The 26,174-nt window shown below is 38.7% G+C and overlaps 1 protein-coding gene across 1 annotated transcript in view; it reads right to left on the bottom strand.

The window, feature by feature from the left end:
- Window positions 1–12,877: 12,877 nt before the first annotated feature.
- The window catches only part of HECW2 (HECT, C2 and WW domain containing E3 ubiquitin protein ligase 2), a 114,205-nt gene continuing 100,908 nt past the window's right edge, over window positions 12,878–26,174 (bottom strand). The window contains exons 22-28 of the mRNA XM_075711711.1: window positions 24,338–24,436; window positions 22,514–22,643; window positions 21,758–21,904; window positions 20,982–21,096; window positions 20,126–20,211; window positions 18,623–18,735; window positions 12,878–12,989 (exon numbers count right to left, since the gene is read on the bottom strand). Of these exons, the coding sequence (XP_075567826.1) occupies window positions 12,878–12,989; window positions 18,623–18,735; window positions 20,126–20,211; window positions 20,982–21,096; window positions 21,758–21,904; window positions 22,514–22,643; window positions 24,338–24,436 (802 nt within the window). The remainder of the gene's footprint in view (window positions 12,990–18,622; window positions 18,736–20,125; window positions 20,212–20,981; window positions 21,097–21,757; window positions 21,905–22,513; window positions 22,644–24,337; window positions 24,437–26,174) is intronic.

Raw genomic sequence — 26,174 nt, 5'->3', positions numbered from 1 at the left:
CATCCATGCGCGCCGCTTGTGCTGGCGAGGCCGTGGGGAGGTGTGTGAAGTCTGCAGTGTTTGCTTGCTTTTCTGGTCTAGCGTAGCTGGGGATCTGACAAAGAAACCCACAACCACAATAACAAAATTTGTGTCTGCTTACCAGCAGTGACTGCACACAGTTACGCTTTTTATGTACATCTGTGACGCAGCTTGCATAGTCTTGGGCAACCATGTTCCTGGCTAGGTCCAGTTAAAAATAGAAATTGGTATACCATTTCTCACTGACATTTGCATATGCATGTTCAAACGGGACCAGAACCTACTTTTTCTTACTTTTATACAAGTACACATCTCACACAGAGCCTGTTAGACAATCTCTTTTTCATGCACAAAAGTGGCAACTGGGTCTTCAGAGCCTCTTGCTTTAAGGAGCCCAAAGGAGGGGGAAAAAAAAAAAAGAGACTTTAACTTGTGGCCTCAAGCATGCTTTAGAAATAAGTTGAAATTAGAAAGAGTTCTAAAATAGCTGCAATTTGTTTGCCAAATTGATTTCCTCTGTGAAGCAATCCAACCAGCTGCCCTAGAAATTTGCAAACATCCGTTTTATAATAGATTTGCCATAAAGGCAGTAATAGTAATGTAGCATAAGAGTTTAGGAGTTACAAATTTAAATTTCAGCAGTGCGCTATTAGTCACTGTGTTAATTTTGTTTATGCCATGGCACTGCCAGTGAAATGGATAATTGCTATGTGCACTGCGAGTACAGTACCTAAGTCATGCTGTCACAGCAATGCTTACATTAAGATTAGTTCAAGTAGTATAAATGAAGATGAGATACGCAGTTTAAGAAAACTGAAAGTATTCTTGAAGACTTCAGAATATGTTATACGATGCAGCTGGCACAATAAGATATACCTACTAAGAACAAGAGCTGCTTTTCAAGTGTTAACTCCTGCTCGCTTGACCTTCCATCTAGATTTTTAGCATTTTGAGCTGTGGATATTTTTGACAAAAAATAAGTCCAAAATCTTTACTCTTTCCCACAGAGTTCCACCATCTCTGCAGAGTTCCAGACCATACCCTTTCTTCATTATAACATGATTTCAAATACATCTGCCAAATAAAAATACAACATGTAGGAAAAATTGGTTTTGTTGAGAAGCATTCTTTGTGCAGTATGAAAAGCAAGCAGCATTCCGAACATACCAAGTGATCCACAGGAGTAAAATTAAATTATGACTACAATTAAGATGTTTTAGGTTATTATAGCACGTGGTGCCAAAAAGTAAATGACAGTGTGTATGTTTTTCTCCTTAGCTGCTTGTGTGTCTTTACCGATCCTTTTCAAGGCCAGGATTTGCTCTACTCTCCCTTTAAGTTCTGAAAACCAAATACATACTAAATATACTTCATGACATGCGTGTTATTGTAGTCTTGGTTATCTGTTATATAATGCCATGGAAACATGTATGGCACTTGGAGAAGGGTATAATTGGCAGGACTCCACCCTGAGGACTTTGGAATTTACTTAGATACACCACCACAGAAAATGACAAACAAAGGGTGGACAAGGCAGAATGGTAGGCTGAAGGTCACAACAGTACAGGATCATGAACTATGCTTATTACTAATGCATGCACGTGGTCATTAATGGCTATTTTTTAATTGTCCCAAAGGCATTGGCTTCATAATTCCCATTAATTTCATCTTTGCTTTCCTGAATTATCTATCCGTTACAAAGCTGGCTTTTCACTGTCTTTAGAGGCTTTCATGAGAAGAACTGTTTCTCCTTGATCAGTTATCAATTTGGCAAAGCTGTGATGTACAGCTCACGTTGATCAGAGAGCCATAGGTGTTTTAGGAAGCTAACCTTGTGGAAAAAGCTCAGTTCGCTCAAGAAGTGCTGATTTCAACTCAAGCCTGTCACAGAACCGGTGTAGTTTGGACTGAATAGACAGCAACCTACCCTTCTCAGCAGATAACTGCGTCGCTAGAGTGGGGTACAAGTGGACAACATCAACAGCCACGTAGATGGAAGCTGAGAATGTCTGAGCTGCCTTCTCCAACTCATTTGGGGTAAGTTCTTTGACGAGACATTAACGAGCAAGACCCTGATCTGAGGCACCAAAAACACCTCAAAAAACATAAGGCAAATTAGTAATTTCACCAAGCTGTTAAGTGCCTTTGTGGCATCACCATTCCATAGCGCAGTACATGCTTAAGTAACGTGACAACACATGCAAAACAAAGCCTTACCTGAGCATCTTCAGTGTCCTGCCGTTCAAAAGTCATGGGGAAAGGTCTGTATTTTCTACATCTTGCGTCTACCACTGCAGCCTTTATGAAGCAAGAGCAAATCTGCCTGCAAAGTGGATGATTATTGTGCAAAGTACCCACAGCTGTTGGCTTGGCAGAAGAGTATGGAGTTGGCACACCAGAACACCACACAGAGTAGGCTAGCTGAAAAATGTGCTGATTCAGTGCATCTCAGATTATAGCATAAAGCTGCCTGTCTTAGGGGTGATGCTCCTGTACTTAGTGACACTGATTGTTGTTTCTCTCACTCTGTGAGGCTAAAATAAGCAAAAAAACCCTCAACACCCCACTGCCCTGTAGAGATTACCCATGTCCCAAACATCTACAAGAGCACTGTATACCAAATGCCAACCTAAAACATGAAATGGGCAAAGCACAGAACGATGCTTTGCCATAGGTCCCTCAGAATAGAGCACACCATCTCCTGCCATACCTGCAACGGTCAGCTCTGGAAATGACCTAATCATTGAATACAGCTACCCACCTCATCCAAAAAGAATTATCATGTTTTTATTTAATACAGGTGGCTTAAAAAACCTGACTCTTTTTTTGCCCATGCCAAAATCTCTGCAAGAATCCCACCACATTGTGCACAGGAAGTGAGTAACAAAAGGCAATCCTCAACGCAGTGGGCAAATAGTCTCTGTATTTCACCCAGTCACTGCTTACCAGAATTGCCTCAGTGTCACCCGGCACGAGCTCTACACAAACTCCAGTCTTTATACTGAGGGGAAAATGAGGAATTACTCAATACATGGCGTCAGTTATCAGTGATCTGGATGAAACTGTCTTATGAGCCTAACATCGAGAACTACGGCAGAGAACCAAGTCTGAAAGGGCTTGAGTCTCAAAGCCTCCTCCTACAGCAGCTCCCCTTCAACACTTTAGGTTAGCTTGCATCGCATTTCTGCTAGCAGCAATGCAATGCAAAATTACTTTCTAGAAAAAGTTTTATAATAATAGAAATATTACTTCAATATTAGATTCTGCGAAGAGTTTATGTGACACACAGAAGTGACAACCTGCCATTTAAACATTCTAGAGCAAAGGTGTCCTTGGACTGTGTCTTGGTGGGGAGAACCCTCCTCTAAGTGCTGAATAAAGACCAGTATCTCTTGCTGGAACTAGTATCATCTGTTACAGAAGTAGGAGGAAATCTTTTGCAGGGGCCACTGACTTTTATTAAAGACAGAAGAAAATATTCTTCCCTGAAGATCCTTCCCTGTGAAAATACAGTGCTTTTCTGTGTTACAGCCACTGTCACTGCTAGTTCAGATGCTCCATTCAAAGCAGAGAGTTTCACAAAGCCTGGCCCTCTCCAGCGTGTTGACTGTAGTATCTGGTGCTTTGTTTGCTTAATTGTGATAGTCTTTGTTTCATACGTAGTTCTTGTTCAAACTATGTTGCATATGGCTGAAGAATCCTTACTTTCTCTGCTTGCAAAATTATGATTCGTAACACACCAGACTCCATAGGCCACCAGAAGTCACTTAGAAAAGGTGATGTAAGGAAGAGCATCTTGTGGTTTCTCCAAAGGTTTTAAAATGCTGCAAAGGACATGGAATGATCTAGAGAGAAGAGGTACTCATTTAAAAAATGATGTTACGATATATTCAGAGGCAAAATAAAAGAGTTGATTTCCAAAGTGGATTTTGTAAGAAGATTTATTTAAGTGATTTTGTGATGAAACATGGTCTTAAACAAAATAGAGATCAGTATGAAAATAAAATTATACACAGAAAAATTTTCTCAAATGTTTTTGAATAACAGGAAATACAACACAACAGTCCTGTATTCAACTGAGTGGATAATTATGCAAATCTGTGAGCAGTCAAACACTATAGTACATTCCTTGAAGCCAGGCACAATGAAACATATTGTGTGCCCCTGTAACACACTCAACACATTTCGTATCTGCTCTCTCTGCCTCAAAGAAAAAAAGTGAAATGTAATGCAATGTAAATGGAGAAAAGGACATACACCATCTTAATGCTTGAAGCACATATTCCCCATTTAGTGTTTTGTGAAAGACATATATCAAATTCAGATGAAACTTAAATTGGCTTGTAGAAAGATAGAAAAACTTGGTATTGTATTTGATATACAGTCTTGTGAACACTTAACTGAAAAATATGGAAAGGATTAAAAAATACACCACGTGTTCTACTTCAAGCTTAGAAATAAATACGCACTCTGTATTCTCAGTGCCTGAAATTCTTTAAAAACAAAGAACTTGGTATAAAATTATATCAAGTAATTGTCAAAAATGAGGGAGATGCACCTGTATACCTGTTAGATTCTGGATGCCTGCATCCCCACTACAAAACTTGTAAAACTATATGCACTTTCAAATATGCTGAATAATCCAAACTGTAGCCTAGCAAGGGCAAGAGTATCGACTGACTTGGGGGTACCAGTATTCCACACCACATCCCTCATTAACTTCTTTTTCTCTAAAGTCTTCCTCTTCCATACTGTACCAGCCCTTACGAGTACAAATGTTCAGTCACTTACACAAAAAGCAGCCTTGCTGATCAGGATTCATGGATGCCCTCAAGGCTATGTCATTCCAAGGAAAAACAGAGTACAAAGAAAAAGCATCCTTCTGAGATGATTTACGTACTTAATATTATTATAATTCTTCTCCCTCCCTGCAATGCTGATAATAAACAGCTGTATCCTGAGTGTTGCAGACTCATTGCAGAAAAATGTCCTGCTATATGGAACTATTGAACCATTATGGTCCAACATACTAGTTGTCTTCTAGTTTAGGACTTAAAGTTTATATAAAACTCTTACCACCTCAGTTACCATGTTGAAGAAGAAAACTTGCAAGGAATTCTTCTTTTGACTCTTATACTGACTTATCCAATAGTCTTGGCTTTTAGGTAAAGAACCAGCTCAGCTTTTAGGTAGAGAATCAGATCCTGAAATCTTCCTACCCTCTTACACAGTATTTTTTCTGATAATATCCATTCGAGTGTGAATGGTGTCAAGACTTGCATCAGCTTGGCCAAAGCTAATTAGATCATTGAGAATATTTTTATTACCTTAAATAAGCTTTAGAAATATCCTGTCAATCCCAGAATGACAAAACACACTTTGTGGAAAGTCATGGTTCTAATGCAACCATAACACAAACCCCAGCCATCTAAAATAAACATCTACATTTTCACACATCTAAATGTCAGGCATTTGGCCCATCACATTTAAAATGAAAGTCACCTTTGGTAGTGGTGATTTAACTTCTTTTCAGATACTATTTCTCTTGCCAAATGCAGCTAGTAATAAACACAATGATTATTTGTACAAACAGTAAGAGTAAACAGGACTTCCAGACACCACCCTTACTTTATATAGAAGCCTTCAGTTTCCTGAGAGTAGTCCAAATTAATAAAAATTAAAAAAAACCCCTAAAACCAATAAAACAAGAAAAACCAACATGGGAGTAACGTTTTCTGATTGTATAAGACTTTCAAAACTTAATAATTAGGTAAAATGTGTCTTGCAGTGGCAGTAACACTAATGTATTTCAGGATGAATAGACATTTTCCCTGGGTACATTATCATAGTCTAATTTTCAAGCAAAAAGTATCCCCTTTTGTATACCGAGTGGTCCGCACAGCTCACTGTCCTGCTCCCTGTTCGCAAAGTGTAGTCCTCTTTCTGTCCCTACTCTTCCAGTCTTGTCTTCTCTCTAGCACTGTTGCATGGTGGCATTTTGTATGTTCTGTCTGCTGTGTGGAACTGCCATATCTTATCATTACAGCACCTACAATTACAATCCTTCCTTAGCATTATTTATGAGACTTCAGAGATTTATTTGCTTATTCATGCAGTAATCTATTTTAAAATTACCCAGCTCCAGTGTGTGACTGTAGTCAGCATGGCAATCAAATACGATGTCTCAGCAAAATCTTTTATTGACCTGATTTATACTGCTACATGAGTATTTCTAACTATAAAAATTGTAATTCGTATTTAAAATGTGAGGTGCCAAATAGTCAGTGGAATATGTCAGGAGCTGCTTGTATCGCGATTAAGAGGCGATGCAGATATGAATGAGCTTTTGGAAGAAACCAGTTCAACGACTATATGACAAAGCCTCCATCTGTGGAAGGCACAGTCCTCACTAAGGTAATGAATGACCTGCTGCCGCGATTTCGGGATCGGCACTCACCTGACTCACTACAAGAGCTACTCACCCTTCCAGCCAACAGCCTGAAGCAGCCCATGGGGGCTCAGAAATTCTGGCGATAGAAAACATTGCAAGAAGAATCCCCTGCCTCGTTATTAATTTTGCAAAACCAAAATGAAAGGACATTTTACCCTTGGATACTTAATCAACTGTTTTCCAAAAAAACTTTTATGACTATTTTTCTTAAACCGCTCACATCTAGATATCAGAGTAACTATGATCCTATCGACTCTCTGGACTGAAGGGAGCTGCTCTTGTTGCAAAGGAGACCAGTTCAATTCTTGATGAAAAAATAAACAAGCCTGCTCTCATGCTATAGCTACAGTCAGCAACTGTCTCCAGGTGATTGTAGGATTATGGGCAATTAAAAGGGAGAGGACAGCTGGCCTTTGGAAGGCAGCCCAGAGTCCTGTGGAGTTTTGTAGGTCTATACATTTAAAAGCTGATGACATAGATGTCAGCCCAAAACTATGTTAAATTAGTGGAACAATATACCTCCTGAGAGCTTATCAAAAGCCCTCTAAGTTAGCAGGGGCTGAGTGAGAAGTTTCTGGAAGTTCTAAAAAAGAAACAACTGAAAAACAAAATACAATTTTCATTATTCAGAAGTTTTTAAAGGGAGGAAGGATTGAAAGAAGCATAGCTCATCTCCCTTTCACATTCACCGTAACTTTAAGAGATTTGTCAGAATACATCTGTAGTTAAATTTTTATTATTATTGTTCTGCAATGTAATCTGACTGCATTTGGTACATAAAGGAAACAAGTTCAAAATTCCAATTATTGACTTAGATGGGGGCTCATCAATGAGTGTAAGTATTTATTTCACATAGTCCTCAAGAGATGTTTGAATTGCATTTTGAATACATACAGATACCACAATGGACCATAACCATTCCAGAGGAGTCCTTGACTGTCATCCTTTTCCTACAGTCAGGAGGAGCCTTTCTAAGCAGTGACCAGGAGGTCATTATAATGTCACTGATACTAAATAGAACTCTCAAATTAATCATGAGTTTACCTTAAAATACCTATGGCATAACATGGCTCTGAGCAAAGCCTATGAAGTAGAGCCCTAAATGAAGTTTCAACCTGAATAATACCTTTCTTTGAAGTAAAATTATTTTAGAAAATACTAAAATGTTGGAATAAAAAAATGTTTCATAGCAATGAACATTTTAAATAGTAGTAGTCTAGTGCTGAAACTAGTCAGTCTGAACAGAAGCACTATGAAGCGTGTGGTCTATTTGAAAGAAATGCAAAATGTAAACCAACATACACAGTGAAAACTGTTTATATGGTCAGCTTTATAATTTTGCATACTGCTAACAAAAAATGGATTGTAAAAAGGCTTCTGGCCTTACTGGCTTTGCAATAAGGTTCTTCTTTTCCCCTACTATTTACCTAATGTATATTTATTTTTCTAGCAAAGAAGCAATTTCAAATTCAACCACCTAAATTTTATTGTAAAATATTTAGGCAAAAAGTTAGACTAGTCCAGCAGCAGCCACTGTGGTTGTGCTAATAAAATTGTAAAGGATTTTTTTACTTGCAATTGGTGGGCCAGTCAACCCATAACGTTTCTGCAGTTCTGTTTTGTGCTGCATAATTGAGCCAAAATGCAAACAGTTTAAGAAGCCAGGCTTGAGTTACTATTCTGAAATTTTGCTTGGAGTTCAGTTTGCTTGCCTGGGGAGGAAGGGATGAGAAAGGGAAACAGCAGTGATGGTTGAGTATTAATACTGCAAGGTTAACACTGAAGCTAAGTGTGTAATCTTACAACTGGAGACCAAACTTAGAGCTCAATTCCCATTAGTGCTAAGAGGAATAAATTACTCCTCCACATAAAAACAATAGCCAGAAAAACATAACTACAAGTTAATACACATAATTTTCGTTTGCTGAAAAGAATTAACTTGCTTTATGCTATGGGAAATGAACTTATACAGGCTATTTAAACACAGCTGCTGCAGATTCCCCCTTTGTGAATAGGAGTTCCCTCAGTCCAGAGACAGTGTGCTTGCAAGCATCTCCATAAATGTCTGCAGCTACCACTGCAGAAATTCAGTAGACATCTGCAATTAATACTGCTGAGATTACATTTAGCAACCAGATGATACCATTATGGATGCTTCAGAAGGAAGCTTTTTTTTTTTTTTTTTTACTTTTAAAAGGATTAAAAATACATAAGAAACTACAAAACTCTTTTTCTCTCCTGTAATTTTAAACTGAGCAAACTACCAGTCCGGTGCTCTGCCAGTTTAACTCATGCCAGAAACTTTGTCTGATGTCCTGCCAGCATGCTGCTGCCTAGATTTTCAGTTTCCCCAAAGATTACATATATTCCCCATACATGACCCGAGGTTAACCGCTTCAATGTGGAGCATATGTGGTGCCCAGCAGGCCTGTGTACGCAGATGGATTTCACCCTAGATACTCTCTAAGTCATATTAACACCTTTTTATGGTAGGTTCACAACAAGGATAACGAAAATTATGTTTAAAAGCAAAAAAGGCAATTATTTGATGAATACTACTAAGGAAAAACAGCAGGCAGGGAATGGGGGAAAAGGTTTGCTTCTGGTCAGCAGAATTGTCTGTTAAATGGGGTTTTTTATTTCGGGTTGAAAGAAGGCTCTCCCGTGTTACCCTGCAAGGCGCTGCTGATGGTGTGACAGATGCCCGTCTCCTGCCTGCTATGGGCGAAAACATGGCTACCCTCACTGCTGCTGGCTTGCAGATGTTGAACTGGTAACCGCTTGCTACAGTAGGTGCCGCACTGCATAATTTCATTGATGACAAGCTTTTCTGGTGTATTTAGGAGTGTTAGGATTAAATTGGCAGCCAGCAGCACCAGGTGAGCAAAGCGCAGCTCTGTGGGGCCAGGATGCTGGGACCTGGGAAGAGGTGGGCCTGGCCCTGGGGCGCTGGGGACAGAGGCCACTCGCAGGCACGGTGCTGCCAGCCTGGCAAGGTGCACTGCAAGGACCTGCTAGCTGCTTCTTGGCTAGCCATGTGTGGCTTCCCAGCAGAGCAGGAAACATGGGCGTCCTCACTTTAACTCTTGCAGGCACCTCCCCAGCCAGACTCTGTCTGATGGAGATGCTGCAGATTAAGTTAGTACAAGCTGTCATCACACTGTAGCTGAAGAGAATCTTTTGTCTACTTCAGGCTGACTGGCTTTTTTTCCCCCTCCCTAAATGCAAAGCTCCTTAGCACCATCTGGAAGAGCTCTGAGGAGATACAGAGCTTTCAGAAAGGCTGCTCGGTCTTTCTCTATCTGGACCCTCTCACATCATAAGCAAAAGCACCGTGGTCACCTGTTGCAGTCATTTGCAGGGCATGAAAGTTGGCTTTCACTTGGGACATGCATAATGGGAATGGCTTCCCACACTGAAGGGACAATACTCCACACAGTAGCCAGGAGATGTGGGCATTTGAGAAAGCTCAGGCTTCCTTTGCTATACTCCCTCCCTGCTAATCTCTTCAGAGCAGCAGCATCACTTACAGCAACTCAAAGAGCCGGCCAAGTGCTCAAGGCACTGTAGGGAGCCGTATCTGGGCGGCTAACTCCTCATCAGTTTCAAACAGCATTTTTCCAGAGTCCCCCAGGTGATGTTGGCAGCAAAGGAGGAAGCAGCAGCTTCTTCTCAGTCTCCATGCTACAGGGATTCTAGATTTCTTTTTTAACTGACAGCTGCCCCACTGGTGACCTTGTCACGTCTTTACAGAATACCAGATCATCATGACTGATTTCACTTATTTATAAATGCATAAATACAGAACAAATGTGTGCAGTAAATATATTTAAATAAAAATTGACAAGATGCATTTATTGGTTTTGATTTGTACAAAAGCATAACTTAACAGGCAGACTAGTATAAACTTACTTTGTGCCAAATATTTAAACTTTTCATTCCAAAGAGTTTCTGGTTCAAAACTTGTAGATACAGTTTCCACCTGGGAAATCTCCTTTTTAGACCACAGATAACACAGTATTGTAAAATCAAAATTCTGCAGTCCTTCAACCAAGCGAAAGTTGCGTTCTGCTTCGAGTGCCAGAGTTTTAGCTACTCAGTGAATGGATCATATGAAACATGAGCCATGCTGGAGTGACCTGATGAAAAGTCAGTTTGCCTACTGCTCATTCGTGTTCTGAAAAAAGATGTGCATTAGGATCTGTGACATGCAATCTTAGCAAAGACTGATAAATATGTGTAAAAATAGGGCGACACGTTTGGATTTTTCTTTGCTACTTCATACCAGCCAGAAGTAGCGTAAGAAAACCTGCGTTACTTAAGCGAGTCCCAGATGTCATGCAGAAGCTCAATTACTCCTGAAATAAAAGAATACTTTCACTCTGATTTTGCAAGTGGGTTTTCCTTCACACAAGTAACATTTTTTCAGTAAGCCTGAAGGGTTTTCTCAGTCTTTGCTGCCACCACCACCACTGCTGCACCTGCCTTCCGACTTGGAGGGTGGAGTGGCAGTCTTTGCTGACAACATCTCCATAGACGTTCACCTCCACTGGAAAAAAACTCCCACAAGAACAAGCAGGATACATCCCTGAGATGCCCTTTCAAGAGTCTCCAAAGTGAGAACGTTTTTTCAAAAGCTACCTTTCCCACAGAACAGGGCTTGCTGTGCTTCAGCGCTATCAAGAGGGCTAGCGCAAAGCTAGATTCATGTTCTTGTCATCCAGTATCCAAGTGCAACTTCCTGGCATTTTAAAATGTGGTGGACGCACTGTGTGACAGCAGCTGTACAAGAAACAGTGCGCAGCTGCACAAGTGTTCCACAAGACCATCTGGAGGAAAGTACCAAAAATAGATGCGAGCAAGCCTCATGTGTTTCAGCAAAATTAAGCATAAAGAAACTGGTGTCCATGCAGCAGTGTTTGATATGCCATAAAAACTTTCAAATAACGTTTGATAAGAAAACTATTTATCAGTGAAAATGCAAGCTTAGACACTATGAACAGTTTACATCTTGTAGGTGTTCACTGATATGGGACAGTGGCATTATGACCAGTGGCTCACCTTAAAGTAGGTTACTCATGGGTTTCCAAATGAGCTAGTGTTTTATGGTACTGTACAAATAAAAAGTTGTGGGGAGCATATGAAATATCTGTATTAAACTCCACTGCATTAAGTTATCCAATGCATGAAAAATGACCCAGATGCATTTAAAATAAATGCATATTACAATTATCACATATAGTATTATAAAATTATTACTTATGTGCACAGTCCTGGTATCTATAGACATGGCACTGTGAAGAAAGCCTGGTTCCTAAGTGTTTTTACAGATACTTGATAGTGATGCAGTTTGCTATCAGTCAGATCATAATGTCCCTTCAACTTTGGTACATTCAGTGCAAAATATTTTTGGGAGTTTTTTACTCTTATAAAAATAAAAGGCATTTTTTTCCCTTGAGAGTGCTTAAAGAATAAACACTAGCAGAATGTCTGTTCAAGCATGGAAAGTGACAAAAACAGAAATAGTGTTTTAGTTTTCTTGTTTCCTGTTTACACTCTAAGAAACATAATATAATGAACCTATAAAAATAAACAGAAGTCACTGTGTTAGGGTTTTTTTCCTGATATGCTGTGATAAATTGCTAGTTTTTTCTTAAAATAGTTTCCATGCAGTATAAAGCATAAAATCAGTCTTATTAAGTTATTAAGTTCATTATTACAGCTCATCTTTTGTCATACACACCACTGGCAAACACATTTCCACAAACCTCCTTAATGCAAGCAGTTGTTGTTACATCCTTTGTTGCTGACTTTCCTTCTGATTCACTTCTGCCCCGGGAACTTGAGCTCTATGGTGCACACCATGCAGCCACTCGTAGTCTTAGGTCACGCAAGTACTGGATATGCTATTGTAACATATGGTGTAATGTACCTTCATGAATTAAAAAAAACCAAAACAAAACAAAACGAAAAAACCCTATGATTTTTTGATAATTTACTGGGTAGGTAAGGGGCTGAATGATTTCACATTTTGACTTGAATTTTCCATTCAACAACTTGGATGACCTGGGTACATGTCACTTTTGCAGTAGCCAGGTTGATCACAACATGGGATCACGTTTCTTGTTTGCTCAGAACATAAACCTAAGAAGTTTGGCCGTCCTGAAAAAACATGGATTGCAAGACTTGGTTTTCCTTGCACGTCAGGCACACTCTAGTATTGTAGAGAATTCTGCCACTACCACAATGCTTTTTAATTGCTTTATAAGGTCTTTCATGGAACCTTATTATTTGAATTGCACCGTGAAACAATTTTCCTCGAGGAAATCCAATACAAACGTTCATTCATTCCTTGAGAAGACAGATCCACAAAAGTCCAATGAGCTGGGCACTGTGGTTTGTGTATCACTCAAGTCCAAAAGTACTTGTCTCTTCAACTGCTGTCAACAGTTTTTCATATAGCATAGAGAATGATGGATAAGGGGGAAGGTCCAGACGATTGAAGCAAGTGTGAGCCCTGAGGGGGGGGGGGGGGGGGAAAGAAAAAGAGAGGAGGTGAAGTAGTACATTATTTAAAAAGTTCAAAAGAGAACACACAGACTGGTATGTGCTTGCGTAGAGATGAGCAGATAGCATTCTTTCAGAAGACCTTGTTCTGTCAAATGATGTTTTCCAGTTGAACAGGTAGTCAGGTTTAATCTACTTTTTTTCTAATTAAAATAAGCCAGTAGAAAAATGGTATAACATGGTACAACTCAAGTAGTCTGTTCTGAAATCTTGGCTTTAAATGTATCTTCTGAGAAGTAGTATTTTTTTCTGGACTGATGATACTTGAATGCTGTATTTGTAATCATAAACAAGATACTTCAGTCCATTGAATATGCGTAAGATATTTGATTTGATGAAATATTAAAAAATACTCTAGATATACAGAAAATAATCCCACAGTAGTAACGGACAAACAAATTAGATGCTCTTCCTTCTATATTTCCTTGGCATATGGATCATGTTTCTTGGGAAGTTACTGCTTGTGCTGATTTATGCTATGTACGTATCTGGCCCTGCAAGACAATGACCTTTAGAATAATACTTTTTGTAATTACATGAAACTATGCATGTACCTCTAGCATACCATCCTGCTTTCTTAGGAGGACAACCACGTGGTTTATTTCTCAGTTTCCAAAGTCCATCTACTTCAGTTTTTTGACAGACTTGGAACTGACTCTCGAAACCTCTTCCAGGGAACGAAAAGGGAGATAATAAAGGTTTCTCCTCTTAGCAGAATAATGGATATCATTACCTGGCCTCAGGGCAGGCTACGGATAATGCTTTCTAAAACACTGTAGTGGATGAGCCTGCTTGAGTGAAATAGATAGCATAACTATTAATGCGATGGGTTCTTGAGGAAGAAATGATGCAAAGCGAAGCTGGAGGAGCCATCTTTTTCGCTTTGAAGCTTTGTACCAAAGCCTTACTTTAGACCGATTTTAGAGGATGAAAACGTTTTTGTAGTTTGGCAGGTCTCTGTTTACAAATACTTTATTCTTTTGCAATAAAACACATCACAGAGTTATTTAAATACAATCCAGCTGAAAAACAAACTTTTCCTGCAGTGACCTGCCCTTCATCAGTATGACTTGTATTAAGTGTAAATGTGTAACATAACGTCAAGGGAAGGACTGAACAAGCTCCCTCCTCGCAGTAAATGCAACTCCTCATTTAACCTAACCACTCCCAGAAATTTGAGTGTCTACAATAGACCTGTACTGGGCTTTCTCTGCGCCAGAAAGTGCTGCCTTCCATGGGAGCAAACTCATTAACTGCTGTTTTAAGTGGCTGTCAGATCCCAACAATGGGGATGGAACATGAAGTGAAGTGGGTTAATCTCATTTGTTAAAAACATAAGAGTCCATTACAAACCCTCATTTAAGGTGAAACACTCCCTTAGTTACAGCCTTAGTGTCACACAAATATCAGGCTGAAGAAATGTATACACAGTACAGAAGGTCACACTATGACTATAAACACAGTCCAAACACCAGATACGCAATCACTTAAAAAAGCATTGAATTTTGCACCCTCCCCAAATACAGAACACTTAGAAGTACACTGCTAGTACATGCTGTGTAGCAGAGAGGGCATTTCCCCACCCTGTATTCCAGGGGCCTGGCAAAATCTCTCCACCCTTCCATCCGTCTGAGGCTCCTAGAGGAAAGCCTTCTTTGTACTCCTCGTTTGCCTTTACAAAAACCTTACAAAGTACTATCTGTGATACAGATTAAATTATTATTGCATTATCTGCTTTTTTTTTTTAAAAAAAAAAAAGGAAAAAGAAAACAAATTTCCCTTTAGAAGAAAGAGACTGATTTAAACCCAGCAGCAAACAGGCAACTGGAACTCAGTGATCCCTTGAGTTCAGTGTAGAGTATGGAAGAGTCTTAGGCAATTAACAGTCTAACCACATGCTTCTGCTGCATGGGGCTGACAGCCACTCATTAGAACTATGGATCATACTGTGTGGGCCGTAAAACCACAAATTATAAAAGACATACTATATAATTAGCAAGGGATTCATTACAAACTGGTTTAAGAGTAAGCCGGCATGTTGTTTACATTTATTAAGAGAACTGAGTTTTATCTTAATTTTGAGGGCAATTTCGAAAATGCAATCACCTACTTTGGAAAACCAAGTCATTAAAACAGAGAAAAACTTACGATCTTTGTTTTCTGAGGGGATGCATGCCTTTCTCACCCTAGCAAGCAACTTTTAAGTCTTCAAGAAGAAAGTGGTTTGTTTTTTTTTTTCCTCTGGACAGTATTTTCCCATTCCAACATTTCAAACCACATGGGCACTAACTGTTCATCTTCCTGGACTCACATTTTATGACAACATGAAAAACCACCTTGGTTCCTGAAGTCTGGATTCCCAATCAATACCCCCTTCATTTTGATTACAGTAGTAAAATAGAGTGATTTAGGCTTAAAATCCAGCAGTCAAACATAAATACTATTTGCATATGAATCATCACATGCACAGATATATAATGTACAGCAATGAGCCTGGAACCAATTTCTCAGCATGTAAGTGAATTGAAAGAGCAACAGTCCCTCTGCTGATTTAGTGTAATCTACAGCACAGTGTGCAAGAAGGAAGTCAAAGTGGCATCAGGGATAGCAATATTTAAGCTAAACCTGTAATAATCAATCTTTTCAGGGCCTTTTACATACTACTGACTTGTTAGTGTAAAAGACAGTGATACAAGCTAGGCAACCTGACACACGCCTCACAGAAATCTCACTATTTTGATTCAGCAGAACTGAGTACAGTCAGAACAGTGGGAACTAGGTAAACATCTAGTGAGTACTTTTGTGTTTACATTCACAGCTGCTTAGACCACAGTCACATACCTAAGTAACTATATTAGTTACCTTCTGTGTCTCAAACTCAGGAAGAAGAGATGGGGACGGTATTCTGTGTTTTCAGTAGTGCAGTAGTTTAGAAACAGGAAGAAACATAAAGTCCACTGACTTGTTGAGTCCTAGCTTTTGCCACCCTCACACTCAGTATTATCAAATTTCACAAGCACTCCCACTGAAATCAAAAGAGCAATTTGCAAAGTACAACACTGCTATGAGTGAGTGATGGTGCCTTAACACAAATGCTTTAGTTATCTGAGAATCAGTAAGAGTCACAGAGTCCTAGGGCAGCATTCTCAACAGATCCAGCAATGTGCTTACACATGCAGGGCTTGTTTGGAAACCTCTTGAAAGTTTGCTACTCCGGGTCGTCGTTAACGATGTCTTACCTTCAAGCCAGTACTACTTGGTGTTTGCACAGTAAGTCTTTGAAGCTGGGGAGACACAGGCTGAAGCTACACTGCATGCAGGAACTAGATATGTAAAAATGCAAATACTGCTTTCTGCTTAGGGCTTAGCCCATTTAAGCATAAACAGGTAAGATCATTTATTTTTTATGAGATCAAGGTTCCATGTCTGAATGCCAGGAATTGCCAGCTCATGACAACTGTAGATATTTGTCATACGCAGTTGTTTTTATTTTAACAAAACAAGTGTGGTGTTGGTTTATTTTAATTCTCACACTTGTATGTTAAAAACTACGCACAGAGACAAAAATCAAATGTTTCCGAACCAAGGGAATCATAAATGAAATTTCGAGGGCATGATACATTCTCCTAAATGTGAAGAGTTGGCATTTCCCCTACACTTGCTGAACACCTTATAGTAGCAAAGATTCTCGACACATTTCTCCATGTTGCACTCCAGCAAGCAGTTTTATTCTGCAGTTTATTACAACCAGGGCTCTGTGTAACCTTTTCAGAGGGAATTCTGAGCATCCTGTTCTGGCATGTCCTGACCTTTTCCATGCTGCAAGCTGTGCTTGTTAGCACCAGGAATTCCAGTATTACAGAATATACGGGAAAACTCCCACAACCTCTTTTCTTACTTAAACTCACAAGATCTTATATTTTGAAGTCAGAAATTATTTTTAGAAAATTTAAAAAAAAAAAAATTAAACTGAATCAAAGCTAGTCCATAGGTCAATCATAATCACACTATAAAGTAGACCTATTGGGGTACAAGGTCTTACTAGGCCCCCAAAAGATATTAGAATATTTGATCTGAAAAGCGATTTCCAGAATTTGCTTATCTTTAATCCTCAGTTGCCTGGTTCTCATTTGTACTGTAAACTGGCAAGATGGCTTTGTTTAAAGGCCACCTGCTGTGTCTGTGGATTTCACAGTGCCACTTCTGCCTTTTTGAGTTTCTTAGTGCTGTTCAAATAGCAGCCTGCAGGCAGGAGCCAACCCAAGAGATGTCTCTGCCTCTGACTTTATGCTGGAGGAAAAAGCTAAGGGTTGTTGGTCAGAGGAACTCTCTGGGTGTCTGACAGCCGCCTTATGTCTAAAAAGAGACTCTGAATGCAAATTATTCCTGAGGAATCTTGTTTAAGAGGAATGGGCTAGGATTAGGGTTGAATTTCCTCCATGGGTCAGCCCAGCCCAAAACTACCACCACAGGCTACAAGCAGCATACTAAAGCTGAGATCTGATTAAGCAGAGCTAGTGCACCCACACTCCGCCTACTAATCTGTATGTCTAACCACTGTTAACCCATTCTAGAGGCTACAGAATTATAGAATTGGATGAAAGAAAGTCTTCCAGAAACATACCGGCCTGATCACAATATCGAAAAGACTAGAACCTGTCATTTTTTGTCAATGAAGCATCCATGCTAGAAGATGTTTCTTGCATCACTCATACGTCATTAGTCTAGTCCTGGTATTGTTACCATGGACCTTTGAAAACAACTCTTTTTCCTGTCTTTACAAAATGGAAAATTTAGAAAAGCTACTTCTTTCTTTTTTTTTTTTAAACTTCTTATCCTACTCCTCCAAACCTGCCATGACCCAATTTGAATGCTGCCTCGTCTGGAAGGGCTTGTACAGTTCAACCCCTACTTTCATCTTGGATTCTCATACTGTTCCTTTACCCTCCTCACATGTTGCAGTTGACCCTACTTGTTCTCTTGGAAATCTTCACCTTCTCTTGTCCCTGTGCTGCCTCTTAAGTCAAATGACCCCCTCCTCAGAATACACCTCTTCTGCAGTTCCTAACTTGCCTCTTCTGTATTTGTTAACACTCGTGACATCAGCCAGAGAATAACAATTACATCACTAAACTATACTGTAAAGGCTGTGTGTGTCTAATGCAAAAAGTCTGGTATTAGCTTTCACTCAGACACAGTCACAAATGCTATTTAATTTTAATTCATATTAATTTGTGCTCCTAAGTGATGAACTGCGTGTTCAGGAAGTAAATACTTGCACATTTAATCAAATATAACAAAATCAAATTCTAATCAAAATATCGTTCTAATATAATTTTCCATGAAAAAAGCATTACAATATGGATGTCAGCCACAGTTGCACTGCCTTGTCCATCTTATGAGAACAAAATTGAGAAAACGGATGCATCAGACACTGGAACAACGGGGAAGGAAATTTTCATGTAAGGCACAGTATATCTGCATATTCAGTTAAAACTTGCTTATGTTTCTCAAACAGCTTATCTGTTATCCCGGTAACTGATATTCTAAAGTATCTCTAGCATTAATACACCACAGTTGTACCTTGGAAGAGCAGTGATCTTCCCCCACTTCTCTACGCAGAACCTTCTTGGACCATTGCTCCCCCGTAGAGAGGCAAATCCTTCATAAGGTATGCTGGACGTGCCTGTAACAAACTGCCAGCACAAACAAAACATTATGGATATTGGATACGCAGATGGTGCAGGTTAGAAATACCCACTGAAGTCCAAATGCTTACGTAAAAGCATTTGCAAAATAAGGAAAGTTGTGAGGCACAAATAATAAATGCTACTTTAAATGGAGGATAAGGGAAAACAGACCATTTCCTGATAGGGCTTCTAGAAGAGACAACTTAATCTGATTAAATTCCTTCAAAGGTTTCTCTTTGAAAAAGTAATTATGCTACATAAATACTGAGGAATAAAACACTATTAATATCAAGTTACTTAAACTTAGGCCTAAGTGAGTTTTTCTCTACTGTCTTTATTCTAGATTAAGGGGAACTAATAAAAAAGTAATAAAGTATGATAATAGCTTCCTGTTATGCCTTTTTGGCTATGTGGATTTCAGTATCTTTATAAACCATTATTAAATACTGTAAGAAAAGGACTACATTCTGAAGGTTAGGTACAATGCCCACTGACATTTGCTGAAATGCTGTCTGTTGAGCAGATTTAGTTAGAACCTGTCATGACAAATCAAACATGTTTTTTGACAGATCAGAGGCTACTTAATTTTTAATGATCTGGATATGGTAAAAACTTTTGATTACAGACGCAATAGGAACATATAAGCAGACACCTCTGGCTCTGCATCAAATGAGATGTCCCACACTGCTTTTTACAGACCTTTTTTAAGTACTTAAACAGATAAAGAAAGAAAATCCTTCATCATAGTCATATAGGTAACTCAACGTTCAGATGCAAATTCTGAATTGTTAAAAACAGTGGACTCCATAATAAATCAAGGACATAGTATGGATTGGGGTGAGGGTAACCTGAATTTAAAAAAATCTAACTCAGTAGTAAACCCACATATATAAATATTCCTCTGTTGAGAGGTTTTTGTCCTTCATCAGCAGGATGACTGGATTCTGCAGGCTGACTTAGTGAAAATGGAATTGGACTGATTTTCAGATTTTCATCATTATTTTCTACTTTGAGGCACTTTAACTTCCGAAGTTTGAGGCTTTCTCCTTCCTAAGCTGTACAAATGTTATTAAAATTTCTACCTAATATATAACCAATTACACAGTTTTCCTTTTCTATCTTTACTAGTCTTAATGTACTTTTAATCAAACAATGGTAAAAGATTATTGACATCAGGTATTTTATCTTAAATGTATTTTTAGCTTAGAAAGCTATAAAAATAGCTGTGAGCTTCAGTCACTTAGAATTATTACAGTAAGTCTCTGAGGATTATAAGGTTAGTCCCATTAGGCAGTATCACCATAATTTTTTTGGTGTCATAAGCCTGGATGGAAATAGTTTAGCATCTAATTTTAACACTGCAGACTATTTCTACACAGATGAGCTGATTTCTTACCTGTAAAAGTCTTAGTCGTTGTTCATTGTTGAATCTTTCCACAGCAGCCCAGAACCACCGAATTACAATGTGATTGTCATGATAACCTGTTAAAACAAGAAGAGCCTTTGTACGTTTAAGTGCTACAAAAGTGATTGAGGGAATAGTTAGTAAGTTTTTCCTAGTTCAGACCTAGTCACAATAATGCTGTATTTCTTATCCAATTGCAGCAAAAGACAGGAGGTGAGAGAAAACTACTACTGAAATGATTAAAAATCTTAAAGGTAGAGAATTAATTTACTATGACAAAAAGGACTGAAATCTCTTTTGCAAGCATTTCTCCCATTAATCGATCACTAACAGGAATGCCAATTCTTGTAATATTCCAATGCTCTGCTTTTTATGTATCTAAAGCTACAAAAGATGCTGCAAACGATGCTGCAACCATCTCTCTCAAAGTAGTTCCCAAATCTTCCATTGTTCTCAAATGATCTCAACTGCCAGTCGCTGGAATTACTTCTAGTTTCCTATTGTCTTTGAGAGTGGAAAAGAGGCAGATCCTACTAAGAACGGTTACCATTTCCATTTGTCTTCAGTGTCTGCATGGCACTCTACTAGCGTGCAGGTGAGCACAGTACTTTCTGCGGAGAAGACTGCTCTGTTATGCTGTCCAGACAAAAATAGTAAGGGAATAGCTGCATGGGGAAGCAATGAAGCAAACTAAAATGGACAAATTATCTTCCCCTACCACAAACTTAACCACAGAAATTGAGAGATACTAAAGATGTATGTCAGGGGATGGTTCTTTAGTGTCTTAGAAACTGGGTAGTTCCAGGCCCCCCAACACTGTCAGTGAACAACTCAAAATTAAGGTTACCTCCTCTGTATTCTGTATTATTTCTCCAATCACTCAAGTCAATTTCTGCTGTTCCAGCTATAACCAGTTCCAGTTCTCTGGCATCGAACACAGACACAAGCCTTGCATCAACCACCTGTGAAAGGGAATAAAAACACATAGCAGCATTTCTTTTTGATTTATTGATTTTTGCCTCCCTATAAAAGGCTCGTCTGCTACTAAGGCATTTATCAGGTAACACTTCCCTCATGAATGGGAAGAATTAATGTGTTTTTTTCTTTTTAAAAGGCAAATAAATGGACTTCTTTTTCTCATGCTGCAGTTCCATTCAGTTTCATTAGAGGATCACAGTGACTGGGAGAGAATTTTATTGGCAAATAATATTGAATTATTTCAGGACCAGTTAAGTTCAATACATTCAATTTAATTGTCCATGTTAAAACAGGAGAGAAATATCTTGTAATATGTTCAGTCTACCATGTTACACTGAGTACGGCATGCGCACAAAAAAACTCAAAGGCCCAATGAAGAAACAGATGGGTCACTTTAACAAGCATTCACTGCTAATCATACAAATAGCGATCAATAGTATCTTCCATTTTAAAGAAGATACAGAACCATAGTGTTTAAGTCAATGACTAACAATGATTCCCCCTCTCCCCAAGATATCTGTAAGGGCACTTCTGATTATATAAATAACTGCTTTTTGGGACTCTGTACTTGGGAAATGTACATAAGAAGAAAAATATTTTGGGAGGACAACAGAAAAAAGTAGATTTCATTTTGGAGTTTTTTACCTCATAGAAACCACGAACTAGACTTTCTGTTTGTTGTACAACTCCTCTCTCAATTCTCCATTTCACCATTCTTTCTATATATTCTTTCTTGTTCTTTTCAGTGACTGGGATGTTGGCACCTCCTGGTTTTAATTCCCGTTCTGTGATCTTAGGGGGGAAAAAAAAAAAAAGACCAAGTGACAACACAGTAGTATAAAGACAAAAGAAAGAAATACAATAATTTAAGCTTTTAAATTGAAGTAATTCCTCAAAAGTACTCGCCAAGACTGACTTAGCAAACTGGAATATGTGAAATAAGAGAACATATAAAAAATCTTGTTTTGGATAAAATCCTATTTAAAATCTCATTTAGTCTGAAGAATCTCCATATTTAGTATGAAGAATAAGCCGAGAAGAAGAAACAACCTTTACAGCAATTAAAGTAGTGAAGTCTTCTAAATAATAGCATAACAAAGGTGTTGTAATATCTTTGACTACTAACTCTGCTGCAATTAAATTCAGGTAAATTACCTCCAGCAGAGCAATCCAAAATTTTGGTATTTCAGATAGTGTCCAGAAAATCTCCTTAACTAGACAGACACATTTGACCGGTTACAAATTAGAAATCCTCCTTAGATTTCGATATTGTTTTCAGCAACCAGAATTTTATAAAAACAAGTTCAAAGCAGCATGGACTGACAATCATTCTTTTGTCCAAATAAATGTTCATCTAGCAGTAGAATACACAAAGGAAATTAAATTAAGAATCTTGTTTACCTGCCCAAAAACTTCTTCATTTACAGTAAATGTGAGATCTAGGATATCATGTATGTCATTGTCTTTCATCCACTGCAAACTCTGGTGAAACTCCTCGTCGAGATATTCCAGGTCACTCAGGTCACAGAGTCTAATATAAACAAGAAGAAAACACACAAATGAAGATGACAGCAGCAGCGTGTGCTGAGTAACTAAACTCAGACAGGACAGTCCTGAAAAACAGACTGAGAATGGGAGCCAAGAGAAAAATCAATAGAATAAAGAAGACGCTACTTCAAATCTCTGTTTATTTGTCTAGTAGTAGCAGTTACTGTGTAACACAAGATGGTTTTTTAAGCTTATGGTAAGTCTGTCCCATGTTTCCTGTGAAGAATATTTTGGAATTATGAAAACACACAGAGTGAAGAGACAAAAAATTCAAATCATAAAAGAAATCATAATTTTTTATAACAAGTAGCTACTATCCTTTTTGCTTATGTGACTACACTGCCACCTCTCTCGTCTCTTCCTTGTGCAAAGAAGTCTGTTCAGATACCTTGCTTACCACAGACACATCTTTTTACTTTTTGCCGTATTTCCCCGTACCTGGTCCTGCTTTTACAAATCTAACCTGTAAGTCAACTGCCCCTTGCTGTCTTTAACAGTTACTACTCCAAGCTTTGAACATGTCAGCTGTTAATAATATTTAATACCATAGTGGCAATTTCTGACATTCTTCTTAACTCCTTAAATCCTGTTCTGTGAAATAGGACACTGGGGCTATTCATTAAGTAGGGTGCTCTTCAGCTGCAGGGTTCCCTGCCTGCTTCTATTCTTGGGTCCGTATAAAGTCAGAAGAAAGCCCTGTACTTTAGGTGGATGCTCAAATGTAGTTTAAGTGACATCCTCCAGTAACAGCCCCTACATCAAAGTTGATGGATTGGGAACAATGTCCCATCTGCAGAGGCAGCGTGGATGGCTCATCAGTTCTGAGGAAGCGGAGGTCCAGGGCTTAGATGGGGAAGTTGCATGAATTAGGCTGTGTACAAAGGTGGCCACCCCATCATTTTTAATTTTACTGTTTAGAGAACCACCAAGTTAAACAATTAACTTAATTTGGCAGTCACATAATATTAGTATTAAAGTCCACCTGAGGTAAGTCCTCATTCTTATTAAAATGATTCTGTTAGCATTTAGGTCCTTTTCAAATACACATGCAACAGGAATGGATGCACTACTCCATACTACTAGAATGTATGATGTTTTATACAAAAAATTTCATTAGGTCATTAGGTCTTAAATTCCAGACATGCTAAGCAAGTGCAGCTCTTATTGTTTCAGCCAGAACAGGAGTAGTAGTTCTGAAAATGAAGTCTAAAGCATATCAAAGTAAAGCTCCTCAAAATGGAGATTGCCAACAATCAGTCTACCTCTGAGAAAGGTTCTTGCAGTCTCAGTTACGAAGTGATTCATATCCTATCCTGTGAGTCATTAGACAAATGAGTAAGAACTCTATTAATATCTGGAATAAAACCACAGCATTTCATTGTACAACTTCAAATATAAGATTTTGTAGAAGAAAGCTTATAACATGGCTGAAACAAAACATGAGGTTTTCATACTCATCAGAAACAACATTCTGAGGTATTAGGTAACTGGCTAATAACCATAAGCAGAAACAAGTAAACTTTTAAAAAAAAGTCCTGGATTGAAATGAAATGATTAAATTATAAATAATGGCCTGTCTTCTTTGATGATAAAACATCATAATTTATCCATACACAAAATGGCATCGTCCATGGGGAAGGAACCAAACAAAAAAGGAGACAGAACAATTCTACTCACATTCGGAGGAGGGCTTTATAAAAGGGTCGTGTAAAAAAGGCATCTAGCAAATACTGATGTATCAGAGCAAGACCAAGAATTCGACCACTAAACCTGAACCTGGAAGAGAAAGAGTTACAATTGTTATACTGAAACTTTGTGGTTTGTACGCCGCTCTGTCATCAAAACTTACATATATTTCCAAAGAGCATTTTAAAATCAGATAGCTATGTCTAAATTGTGGGGTTTGTTTTGGGTTTGTTTTTATTTTTTTTTTCTTGTGTTTCTTTTACATTCTCAGTAAGGCACAGAAAAAATGCAAGCCTGCAGGGTGTGGAAAATCCCTCAGATACCTAAGTTGCAACTTCTCAAAAATGTCAAATCCGTATTAACCCAATCAACCCCTGCCAGACTAGCCTCTTTATAAAACCATATCTTCCAAAATGACAACCACTGTCTATTTTCTTCACACAGCCCATATAAGATTAAGTTGTTTACATGTTACTGCAAGGCCAGTAACATGGCCCTTTCCCAGGCTGACAGTTCTTGCTGTCTTTGTTTACAGTGGCTCCTTGCTCCCTCTTCTGACTGGTGATTATGGAGTTCTATATATACGTTCACGAACAGCGGCTGGAAGCATTTCAAGTACTGCAGTGCCCTCCAGCCCTATGGCAATGGGATCTAAATGATCTCCTCCTCTCCTTTCTCTCTTTCTTTCCCTATTATCTTCATTTTGTCAGGTGGGTATGGAGGGTTGGGGTGGGGAAGGAAGGGACTTTGACGGATTTGAGATCAGATGGCAGCAACTTTGAAATAGTAGGGTCTTTGCAAATATTCCCATGAGAATAAAGATCCATTGTGAAAACTCCTCCATATCTCTGGAACTAGATTCAAGTCTAGTGTTCTTTTTCAAAGAAAATAATGTTTCTTAAACTTTCTGTTTATGCATCCTCAGCAACATTTTTCTTGGAAAGATTAGGGCTTTATTATACCTGCCTGTACACAGGGTTTGCAAGATGAGGATGTGACATGCAGAGCCCTCTCCTTCCATGCATAACTGCTTGTCACATCTGCATTTTCTGAATTCCCCCTGAGGCTGTACAAGACCAGTGCTGTCACTGGCACCAGCACTCCCAGAAACAGAGAGGGTCATGCCTCCCTCGCCCCCAAGGTCTCTGGTCTGGCCCTGCAGAAGCCAGGGATGAATACAAAATGTTGGCAGAAGCTGCACAGCACATAAGGTTTTTTCTCCCCTTTTTGCCAGACTGTTCTGCTTTTCCAATACAGCATATGCCATTTATAGCTGCAATATTGGAGTTCAACGGGTAGGTTGCTTCAACTAACTGAACTGGATGCAGCCAACCATTTAATTTTCTATTAATTTTTAAAACTAGTAATGTGATTCCTTTCTGATATTCATTCTTCATAACCAGCTTCCAATAAATAACAACTCAGTACATATCTGTTCTACACAGATGAGCAGTTGTCATTCATTCCATTATTACTGTAATCTAAATACCTACACAACAGAATTCTCTATTAGTATTCACAGCACAGCTTTACAGACTTACGGTGATGGCACGGCTTAAATAATGGAGGGTGATTTAAACTGGCTTATAATTGTGAAAATGGGATTATGTAAAAATCCTTGATAACTATTTTAGAAGTACGTGTGTATGTACAGACTTTGCTTAAGAGCTACGTAATTAGCAGTCTTTCCCCCAACCCCCAATTAAGATACCTCCACAGATTTCCTTCCAATAGATATGTTGGTTTTTCTCCACTGAGGAGACCTCTGTATTTAGGAAGACTCAAACAAATTACATACAGTAACACCTGTTTGAAATCTGCCTTAATC

Source organism: Pelecanus crispus, chromosome 5 (genome assembly GCF_030463565.1).
Source record: "Pelecanus crispus isolate bPelCri1 chromosome 5, bPelCri1.pri, whole genome shotgun sequence".
NCBI classification, from domain to species: domain Eukaryota; kingdom Metazoa; phylum Chordata; class Aves; order Pelecaniformes; family Pelecanidae; genus Pelecanus; species Pelecanus crispus.
The sequence above is the reverse complement of the archived record's forward strand: the minus strand, read 5'-3'. Positions and strand labels throughout refer to the sequence as shown.